General features: G+C 32.5%; 1 protein-coding gene across 2 annotated transcripts in view; it reads left to right on the top strand.

Moving 5' to 3' along the window:
* The window catches only part of LOC115877443 (neurotrimin-like), a 215,281-nt gene that overhangs the window by 156,504 nt on the left and 46,539 nt on the right, over nucleotides 1–12,238 (top strand). For both annotated transcript variants that reach the window (XM_030893597.1, XM_030893598.1), the window contains one exon: nucleotides 11,377–11,505. In XM_030893597.1, the coding sequence (XP_030749457.1) occupies nucleotides 11,377–11,505 (129 nt within the window). The remainder of the gene's footprint in view (nucleotides 1–11,376; nucleotides 11,506–12,238) is intronic.

The raw sequence follows: 12,238 nt of genomic DNA, 5'->3' as shown, positions 1-12,238 counted from the left end.
TTTCGTTTAACATTTTAAAATCAAAACGTTATAATTCGGAAATGTTTGAATTTAGGTACATTATGTGTATTACGATTATTGCTTAAAATTGAAGGAAGAATTGAAATATGCAATAATATACAGGGGTTGCATTTAAAAAAAATAATTTTGATATGCCACAACTTTATGACTGACTCTGTATACTTAAATTTACTACTGGCTACTAGACATTTAAAAACCCTATAACTTTTGTATTTAACTCTTTGCAGTACCTTGTATATTTTACCTAGTAATCGACCGTTCCCAAAGTACAGCAAAATAACTATAAATATTTTTTAAAAAGATCGATATCTAATAATGTCGATGCATTTAATACATTCCTACAGTCCTTTATTTTTATTGTGACGAGGAAAAACGATAAAATTCCGCCTTGTTTGCGCTGTGCCTCAACACAGAAATAAAGAGGGACTGTCTGGTACAATTTAAATATTTGCACTAGACAATGTCTCTTATTGCTGTTATTTGCACCGATGTACAATACATTTTAAATGAATTCTTTTCTTCGTGCATTGTATGAGAATAATATGAAGAAATAGTACAAATAATAATCACTTGTATTAAAAAGTGATATATTTTAAAATTGCAAATAAAATAAATAAATATTCTTAAAATAGTCCTGAAATCATCACGAATCTAAAATCATCTTTTGTTACTTACAATCTCAATTTAGTTAAATTCAATTCATTATTAATTTATTATTTTTCTCTGAGACGTGGAATTATAAAACAAGCATTTTTTCTTCACTCTATTTTCATAGTCTTTTTTTAAAAATTGCACTTTTAAACAGAAACAGTTCTTTTAAGAACTAAATTTTCGAGTTTTTGTATTGCATTCCTTGAAATTGTGTGTTGAAAATATGCCGAAATATTTAAACAGTCGAAGCAGAGGGCTTGCAGCTTCCCTGTTTTTTTTTAACTATTTTGAACGAGAACGTGACAATATTTTACCCTTGACTGCAGTCAGAAAAGTAAGTTTGATTGATAAGCACATTATACCCCAAGTAGCAAAATTACGTTGTTCAACGTAACCACAACATCGCCAGGAGCAACCCAACGTTGCCGGACAACGTCGAAGCGACGTCTAAGCGACTCATATTTGCACCAAAATGGTGGATGTTTTTAGGGTCGCTACAGGCGACGTAGTACGTCGTGTGCTAAAAGTTGTTTTTCATGCAGATTCGCGATATTTTGGGGTTAGAGCTAAAATTATTCGTCGTCAAATATTACTATATTCAACCATGAGGAAACCAAAATGAATGATGTATGAATTAGAAATGGAATATATTATGCTCCATTAAAAAATAACTAGGTGAATTTAACTTCGACAAATCTGCAAAGTTTTGAGATGTCGGCAATTGAAATTCATCAACGAAGATTAGTTTACTGTTGAAAGTGACCATGATACTTCGAAATATAGCAAAACCCCTTTTTTATTTCCTAGTTTTAATTTTAAAATTATAGTTTACTAGGTTAGCTAACTTTTTTGTTTATTTTTGTTTAAATTTTAAAATTATAGTATAATATATAATATATATATATATATATATATGTTATATATATATATATATATATATATATATATATATATATATATATATATATATATATATATATATATATATATATATATATATATATATATATATATATATATATATATAGTATATATACTTATACTTATGGCGTTGAAAGATGTACACCAATAAATAAATAACCCATAATCACGCTTATAATAATCTTCATAATGGAATAGTTTTTGCCAATATGTAATAAGTAAAATAAGCTATAAAACAAATCAATCAGTTAATCACTAAAATATTAGTTATGAAATTAAAAATAAAACGTAAAACTTTTTAAAAATAAATTTAATAAATATGTTGTTTGTCAATTTTAAATTAAAATTCGTCTCTTAAATCCATCACAATCTGGCAGCGCTGTCGCCATCGCTTGTCGCTCAGTTTATCACATGCATCGGAAATTGTTTTGCGATTACCATACATGATCATAGTTAAATATTTTAATGAACGCATGAAATGAAAAAATACGATTATTCATAATAGCGCAGTTTGTGATACACATTTATTTGTATATAAGTTATTTTTTTTTATATTTCATATTCAAATCTTTTGCAACATTATTATTCATTAAAAAATCATAAATCCTAAATAAAACACTAAACAAGTATCATCAGAGTAGAATTAAAATCAATTAAAAGTTTTAATTTAATTTATTTTTAGTGTTGTTTGCTGTTGTTTAAGCGGTACTATTTTTTTGGAAAAATAGTCCTATGATAATCCTTATGCACGCCCCTGGTCAATATGTCGAAACATTTTTAACATTAAAAAATGTTGCACATACATACAGGGTGGCGCACTTCATTCGCCTCGGTTGATAATACGAAAACGGAAAGATGTAGAAACAAAATATTTTATGGGTATATGTCGGGAGGGAATGTGCACAATTTAAAATTATTTTGAATTATACAGGGTGTCTGAGAACTAAGACTCATACCAAAGTTATATTTTTTCTTACGGAACACCCGGTATTTTATTTCATTGATGGATTCTTGTGCCCAAAAAAAGGCATTTATTATAGGGGTTAAATATATTATTTTGAGATATTTAAAGATATTTAAATATGCATGCTAAAAGAGAATTGATTATCAACACCCTGTACATTACTTTTCAGAACTAATTCTTGTGCTGAGTTTAAAGGTAAAGAAATAAACTGAAAAATGTTATTGTTTCCTTAAATTTATACAGGGGTACCAAAAATTAGTGATCTATTTTACGGATATATTTCCTGATAAGCTTTCCTTTGAAAAATTACTTGTCCTCTTTCCTATTTCGCAGAATTGGTAGTGTAGTTTATAAAAAACCTATTAGGCAGAAACCTGTCGTTGGAAGTGAAGAAATTGAATTTGCCGTAATTGGCTCTTTTATAAAAAATTCATATATCTACAAGTTATTGTAAAATAAAACAAAGAACTACTTCTTCGTTTTTCTTGATAGAATAATAAATACATATTAATAAATATTATTTATTAAACTGTTGTAGGTCAATTAAATAAAAGTAAACCGGTGTAGATTTAAATAAAGTCTATAAACTAATGTCGATTTTGAAAATAGTTACTAACTATTACTAGAAAATTGCCATGGCGATACCAGCCATCTTGATTGGCATTCTATTTAAAAATCGCTTTTTATTCAAAATATGAGATAGATAAGTATAGGAAACCTTAATATAGTTTGAAAAAGCATTTGAATCTGCTTTGATTTATTTAAAAAGATACAGGGCGTTGCATTTGAAATAACAAAGTTTTTATGTAAAATAAATTCTTAAAATAGGTCACCAATTTTTGGTACCCCTGTATAAATTTAAGCAAGCAATAATATTGTTCAGTAAAGTTTATTTCTTTACCTTTAAACTCGGCACAAGAATTAATTCTGAAAAGTAATGTACAGGGTGTTATAGTCCATTCTGTTGTAGCATGCATATTTAAATATCTTTAAATATCTCAAAAACTAAAGAATTTAAACATATTTAACCCCTATAACAAATACCTTTTTTTGGGCCCAGGAATCCAAAAATGAAATAAAATACCGGGGTGTATCGTAAAAAAATATAACTTTGGTATGGATCTTACTTCTGAGAAACCCTGTGTATTTCAAAATAATTTTAAATTGTGCACATTGCCTCCCCACATATACCTACAAAATATTTTGTTTCTACATCTTTCCGTTTTCGTATAATCAACCGAGGCGAATGAGGTGCGCCACCCTGTATAGTAATTTTTGCCCTCAAAATGTCATTCGAGATTATTATGTTGATATAAAAAATATCATTTTTACCTGATGAATTTCCCTCACAAGAGATCGCACATATTTTTTAAAACACCCTGTAGGGCAACGGCCCAGCTACGTCGAAACACCGGTTCCCATTAGAACACCGAAGTTAAGCGACGTAAGGCGATGCTAGTGGATGGACGGGTGACCGGTTCGAAACTTTGCATCGTGCTGTTGTCCAAAAAGGGAAAAGTGTAAAATCTATTGATACACACTGCTCATTCACGCCGGTTCAAGGCCGGATGAGATCGGATATCTCGTGAGTAAGAGTTAATTTAGACACTTCTTAAGTCGGTAGGCCATTGACCATGATATGGCCGAGGACCGCGGTTCGGATTCCGCGTAAACAAGTAGGTCCCGTCCAGTTTAGCCATTGCAGCAGAAAGGAGACGTTAACTTGAACCTCACACACACACACAAAACACCCTGTATATCCCTGCCTCAAACTCAAAAAAGTTTTCATTCCTAACTATCACAGTGGCTTCACAAAGTGCAAATTCCACCCCACACGTAATCGATCTGCCGCCCTTCTTTCCCTGATTTTTTCGGCAAACACAAACAAAAAGGGGCACGCTCTCCTCGTCCGACGATCCGGAACGCCCGATAAGTATTTTCATTAAGCAATTGATTATATCGGATTTCGAGGGGAAATTAAAAGCCGCCCAGACCCGTTTCTAGAGCACAGTGGTGTAGGAATCACGAGAATTTGGCTTTGAGGAAGTGTTTAAAATGATTGGGTCATTTAAAGAACTTTTTATCTCAATTAAACATTAAAACTTTAAAATCACAAGTTGCAAAATGAATTTTATCCAACAGCCACTACTTATACAGACATAACTCACATGTATACACGCATATAAAATAAATAATAACACACGCGTGAGTTTTTAAAGCTATAACAAACTAGTGTGTTATAACTTCAAAAAGCCACACCATTTTATAGAAATTATTAAGCTTTATTCATAAATTACTATTTCAATTATTTGTTTAAATTAACATTAACATTAAATGAATTTTTTTTTGTAGATTCACAAATTGTGAAATCTTGTATGCCTCCAGATGCTGTCCCTCCACTGCTTGAAATAGGTCTCTGTCATTACAACGGCTCGTTCTGGAACACTGACAGCACTTTGAATATTTTTCGCAATCTCTATTTTATTGTTGATGGAATCTTCGATATATCCTTCCACAACCGTTACAGATCGCCATCCTCCGTGTCTTTTTAACGTCATGTTCTGTCCCGCATTTGCCAGTAATCTAGTGGATGATCTTCTCATACAATGGCCAGTGTATTACTCAGGATGTTGTTGGCCCAAGTACTTGCGGAAGATCTTCCTGAAATTATTATCTTCCCTTCTTTAAAATCTGACTTGCTGGTTGATAATTCACTATTTTATCACTTATAATATCACAAGAGCTTAAATTATTTTCGGAAATTTTTTTGAGGGCACGAATATTTTGAAAATTATTATTATTATTATTGGAAAAATGCACAAATGACAAAAAGAAATCACAATCAAATATGGCTGACGGCTGGCTGAACCTATTTTCGCAACAGCTGTATAGCGCCTCCCCTCTCTTATTCCTCCGTGTCGGAAACATACTGTATATCGAGAAACTATGTATACGCTCGTTGAATTTGACACTTAATGTCAATTTAATAATACATTTTTGTACCTAGCACAAAATTCTAGGCGATGATGTCGCTTTATATAGCGCCTCCCCTCTCTTATTCCTCCGTGTCGGAAACATACTGTATATCGAGAAACTATGTATACGCTCGTTGAATTTGACACTTAATGTCAATTTAATAATACATTTTTGTACCTAGCACAAAATTCTAGGCGATGATGTCTTTTTGTCTAGTCGTTAAAATTACATTTTTATATGGTCAAACATCGCAAAAATTAATAATTTTCTGACGTCTGAAAAAAAAATAATTTCCCTTCTTCTTGCGGTGCCGTGCCTGTCTTCAGGCGTTGCCGATCTCTATGACTATTTCCTGGAAGAGTTCTCTATCTTCTGCTGCATGAAACAGCCTCTCCACCCTCAGACCGGTCCAGTTCCGTATATTTCTGAGCCGTGACAGTTTCTTTCGACCTACCCATCTTCTATCTTCGACTTTTTCTTGAATAATCAAACGAAAAAGATATATAAACGGGATTTGGTTTAAGTATTTAATACTCATTTCCAACTACAGCCTATTGCTGCCTTCCCGTTACCCTACGCCACACATCTCGATTTAAAGCGTCATCAGCTTCTAGGTTACGAGCTTCCATTGCTTCCGTAACCGTTCCGTTCCAGGATTTTCTAGGTCTACCTCTCTTTCTTCTGCCCTGGGGAGCCCATTGAAAAACTCTTTTTGGCCACCTGTTCTCCGGCATACGCAGAACACCCCAAATCATTTTAAGCTGGATTTTTCGATTCGATCTAGTACTGTTTCCTCCGATGCATTCATGATACGCCTGACCTCGATGTTTGTCTTTTTTTCCATCCTAGATATACCTGCACTTCTTCTAAGGCAGTCCATTTCAACAACTTGGATTTTGCGCTTCGCGTCTGCATTCAGAGTCCATAGCTCTGAACCATAGCAAAAAACTGACTCCACCAATGTTCTTCCAGGTCTCTTTTTAGTTGTTGCAGACAAGTTTCGGTCCCACCAGAGGCTGTTAAGACATCCAATATCTTGTTTGCTCTCGGGTTTGTATTTCTACTTTGCCCAAACCCTCGTTTTTGATAGTAGCACCCAGGTATTTAAATTTGTCGACTTGTTGAATCTGGACGTTATCATTAATGAATTTGCGTTGGAATTGACAGCTAGGTATTCGGTCTTCTTTAGACTAACCTGAAGTCCTCATTTGTTGTATTCTTGATAAAGCCTCTTAGTCATGAACTCTAGATCGTACGAGTCCTGCGCAATCACGACTGATCATCTGCAAAGCTCAGGATAAATAGTGTGTTGTCCTCAATGGGTATTCCCATACCTTGATATTTCGTCTTCCATTCCCTAAGGGCTACTTCGACGTAAGCCTTGAAGATCAGAGGAGATAAGCTGCATCCTTGTCGCAACCCTTTTGTGGTATTAATTGGATAAGATAGCCTGTGTCCTATCTTAACGTACGATTCATTTTCTTTATATAGCTCTTTTATTATCTTAAGCAAAGGTCTATCTACTTCTAAGATATTCAAGACTTCACATATCTTGCTGCGGGGAATAGAGTCGTACGCTTTCTCCAAATCAATAAATGCTAGATGGACTTCTTGATCTATTGCTGTCTTTTTTTCCATCACCTGCTGCAGGACAAAAAGGTTATCTGTGCAAGATTTCCCCGGTGTGAATCCGCTTTGGTCTTCCGAGATTTTGTCACCAATACTGTCCCTGAGCCTACCCTGTAGCATCTTTCCAAAAAGTCTGCTGACCGAACTGTTAATGCTTAGGCCTCTATAACAAGTGGGGTCGTTACGATTTCCCTTTTTAAAGATGGACACTATGTGAGCCACTCGCCATTCTCGGGGTAGTTTACTTTGCAGGCAGCACTGGTTAAATAGCTCTGCCAGATGCCAGCGCCGTCTTTGGGTTCCACACTTTAACAATTCCGCTATAATATTACCAGGACCTGGTGTCCGCCCATTTTTCATTCTTTTGAGACGTTGGTGTACTTCTCTTTCGCTTATCATTAAAGTGCCTGCAAGGTTGTTCTCATCTTCTACTGCTTGGAATTCTGGTCGGTTTTCTGTCAGTAATTCTGCATAGTAGTTGCGCAAACGAGGAATATAATATGCATTAATGGTCCTAGTACAATCAAAAGGGCCTATTTTTATAAAATAGTTTGATATTATAACCGCTCTATATAAAGTATATTCAAGTACTAAGCGTAATACCCACTAAGTACTGATGCGGTTTGTAAATGTATCGATTTTATGGACATTTTATGCGTGTTAAGGTTGATACTCACTATACTTTCCGTATCAGCTCCCTTCCGTTTAAATAAAAAATATATATATTACATTATATCATGTAAATGAATAGGACAATGCATTCCGTTTCCCTTCCGTTCTATATCCTTTCCTTTCCATACATTTTTTTGGAGGACGGACTGAAGCACATCGGAAACAGCGTTTTCAAGTTCTTGCATTTGTGCCAGCTCTGTTAAAATTTTGCTGATATTTATTTATTCTATTACCTTTTTTATTTATTATATCTATTACCTTTTTCAAAAGATACAAATTTTTAAAATAAAACTTTGGTAATTATATAAATTGTACAATAAAAAGTATGGAACTGATACGGAATGGAAGCTTACGTATAGCGTCAATACAATAAAAAATACGGAACGGATATGGAATCGATATGGAATGGAAACGGAAGGTATAGTGAGAATCAATCTTTATCATACACGACAACAAGAAACAGGACATTAAAAGATTGATAGAATGAATATATTTATCACAGGGAAAGAAAATTAGTGACTTTTTAACAAAGAATTCAAATAAAATCAGAATTTCTGGGAAATTACGAGTATCTATTACTATCCTAGGCGAGGCTGTGCTCTCTCTTGGCGACAACCAAAGCCGATTAGCCGGTTATTTCGCTTTCTGACTACATTATTACTTAATCCGCGAGCAGAGAAATTTCTTTCTGCCCTCTTACTTCCCGCTCTTCCTTTTTTCGTTATTCTGTTCTGGCCGTAGTCGCAGAATTAGCGATCCTTTTAAAATTTTAAAGAGCCTCAAAACTCTCTTCGGGGAAAAGACGAACAGAAACAAAAGAGTCTTTCCTACAAAAGATAGTTAATTTGTTTTTTTTTTCTTGTAGGAAAGAAGGTTATTTGAATTAAATTTTTTGTTATGTTATTTTTCTCTGTTTATTATCATTATATTTTATTTAAAAGTGTTTCTTAACAAATGGATTTATAGTTTATTTATTTTTATTAAAATGTATAGGGTGAGTAAAGCATAAAGTCCGTTATCTCGTTTGTTTTGAGAAAACTGTCAAACCTGTAGGTGGATTTATTTACTAAAGTATTAACTACCCATCAAATGATCATTCTGCTTGCTCTTCAATATTTGATTGAAAGAATATTTTAAACTCAATAAGAATTGAAAGCGGATGGAATTTACATGACAAAAGCATGTACAGAACAGAAACTGTATTTGGCTGCAATTACCAATCAGATTCGATATTCCTTGTTATTATTGTAATCGCAAAATATTTTCCGATGCACGTCATCAATCATATCAACATTGACATTAAAGTCGAATGAAATTTTGGCAAAAATGTTGTAACATGTATTTCATTTAGATTAAAGCTGCAAAAATTAGTTTAAACCGAAATCTTATTATCGCTTTTATTATCGCTATGTTGGTCACATTGCGTAGTGTTCAGCATTGTTGTCCTTTATTATTTGACAATTTTTCTAATGCCATTATTTTGTATAATATCGCGTTGTTGTTGAATTTTCTTTGATTATTTTCATAGTCTTTTTTTGAAAATTGCACTTTAAGCACAGACAGTTCCTTTAAGAACTAAATTTTCGAGTTTTTGTATTGCATTTCTTGAAAATGTGTGTTGAAAATATGCCGAAGCATTTAAACAGTCGAAGCAAAGAGCTTGTAGCTTCCCTGATAAACTATTTGAACGAGAACGTGACAATAAAAGTCCTGTATTACCCGTGACTGCAGTCAGAGAAGTAAGTTTGATTGATAAGCACATTATACCAATTTCAAAGTTATTTCTATGTTAGTTTTTAGTAAATTCTGTGATTATTAGTTTGTGCATTAATAGCACCCTCTTACCTGTTATTATCACTTATACAATAATAATAATTATTTACACTGCAGAAACCAGAAGTAAGAAAACACTGTAAAAGAACAGAATTTGATTCAAAATGTATTAAAAATATAAGTACCTAGTATAACAACATACTAAAATGGTAAACACTCGTATATCGCCACGATTTGTTCTTGGTGGACCTCGTTTAGTCATTTTTTTCTCCTCTTTTCCCTCCAAGCAGTTGGTTTGTTAGCATACTCATTTAACGAGCACTCTGTTGGACTTTGTTGTATTTTATCTCCAGATTAACAATCTCACCCTTAAATTTTATATGAAACTGATTACTGAATATTAAACATATCTGTATATTGATCCATCAATAACTTACCGAATATCAGTGTAAGAAGTTCTTTGAAGTGTTTAAATTTTAAATCTTTCTTTCTCTGGTCCATTTAGATTTTTATTATTTCCAAATTAAAAAAAAAAATATATTGCAGAGCTAACCTCTTTATCATTATACGAGAATATTTGGAGTTTTCATTCATTGGAGTCAAAATTTGGTAAATTAGGTATCGAGTAAGGGAAGAGTTGCTGCTATAATATTAATAATACTCTTAGGAAGGTGTAACAGTTAATTAAAAACTTGTGCTTACCTTAAAATCTCTTTAAATCTACACACAAACAGAACATTTATATAGAGCTTCCGAATGATAACACAATAATGGCTGCTAACACATACCACTCCTAGAAAGGAGAAAGGAGAGAGGACACATAAGATACACTTGGTCGGTGTATCTACGCTGAGGCTATCCGCGCGTGCGCACACCTTCATTTCATGCTAGAATGTAGACACAACAGTACACTATTACAAAGTGTCTATATAGATATTTATATTAGGTATGTGTATACGTCACATTTTTACAAGGCGTGTACTATAGGCACAACTATGATACGAAGTATCACACATACATATGACTTATACATTGTATGTCTCATATACCGACGCCAGATTTCATCATTTTAATAATTATTTGTTACGTTACAAAAAAATCTTTAGATATTGAGTGCATACGGTATACAACTAGTAAACACTGTATCACACAATTCTATCAATATAAACCTGCGTGTATCTCATATGTATATGTTAGAACTAGATGAACACTTAGGTTCACTTTAACATATTTTGTTTCTCATGTGTCTCCCTTGTAGAAACGTAATTTCATTTGGACGTGCTGTATGGGTATGTCTGCAGTTTAATAATATATTTTCGTACTTCTATGCTTAGGCGTCAAAGTGCTTTATTTTATAGCCTAGGTGTTAAAATGACTTTTTTATATTGTCGCAAAACTATTGTGACGTTTGAAAAAAAAAACATACTTATTCTGTTTGTGTGGAGATCCTTTGATGATAATATGCGTATTGTGAATAAAATTACAAAAATAATATTAGCAATAATAGAAAAGCATTACATTAGTTCAAACAAATAATGCAATAGTAATTTACCTATTAATTTAAAATTAGCTTTAACTCACTATTGGATTGTAATGGATTACAATTGGCTTATAAATTATAATTTGTTTTGTTCCCTCGAATTGATCAATAAGTGTTTGAATTCGTAATAATCAGGAATTGGTTAATTATTCGGTATTTTACGATTTAATTAATTATGAATGGCATTCTTTTATTTTAATTCTACCTTTAATTTTGTTTTCTTTTACAGCAGCGAGTTTTGATGGTCCTGTTCTCAACATAAGCAAGGTGAATCGCTTGCAAATGGGACCATACCTTTGCATAGCTTCAAATGGAGTACCACCATCTGTCAGCAAGAGAATCATGTTAATCGTACATTGTAAGTACCTACTTCTATTTCTTTAGCATATAATACTTTAAAATTAAACTTATTACATCCAAATCTATTAGTTGCATTAATTTTTTTACGTTTTTACGCATCATTATCAATTGTTTTTATAAAAGTGATTCCTAAATTTCTTAGTTTGTTTATAGTAATGCTATTTTGAAAATGTACTGAATAGATGTAAACATTACATATATAAATTGATTTCAACCGAGAAAACATAACGGTCACTCGACCTCTTTTAGTGCGAAGTGTACAGGGTGAGTCAACGATAGAGTAAAGTCCATTATCTCATTTGTTTCAAGGTTTACAAAAAAATGTTTAATACAAAAGTTATAGGGATGGTTAAGATACACATTTTATAATTATTATAGAGTATACAAGGTGCTTCAAAAAAGTGTGGCGGCTATAACATATGTTTTTTTAAATGCAACACCCTATTTTTTAATTTATTTTTAGATTCTGCGTAAAATTCCATAACTTTTTTATATACAATGTTATATACCTAAAATTAATAGTTTTTGTAATATTTCAATTTATTTAAACAAATGTTTAATTGCAGTGTGGTAAAAAATTGTCAGTGGTGCTATTGTTTCTGATGTTGGAGTACCAAAATTTGGTAGGAGAGTTTTATAGAGATGAAAAAAAAGATATATGTAAAGATATTTTAGTTAAATGATACAGGGTGTTCAAAATATTTTTCTGAATTTCAACTACTTAAAATTAA

Source organism: Sitophilus oryzae, unplaced genomic scaffold, assembly GCF_002938485.1.
Source record: "Sitophilus oryzae breed Bouriz unplaced genomic scaffold, Soryzae_2.0 scaffold_1492_pilon_pilon, whole genome shotgun sequence".
NCBI lineage: Eukaryota > Metazoa > Arthropoda > Insecta > Coleoptera > Curculionidae > Sitophilus > Sitophilus oryzae.
The sequence above is the reverse complement of the archived record's forward strand: the minus strand, read 5'-3'. Positions and strand labels throughout refer to the sequence as shown.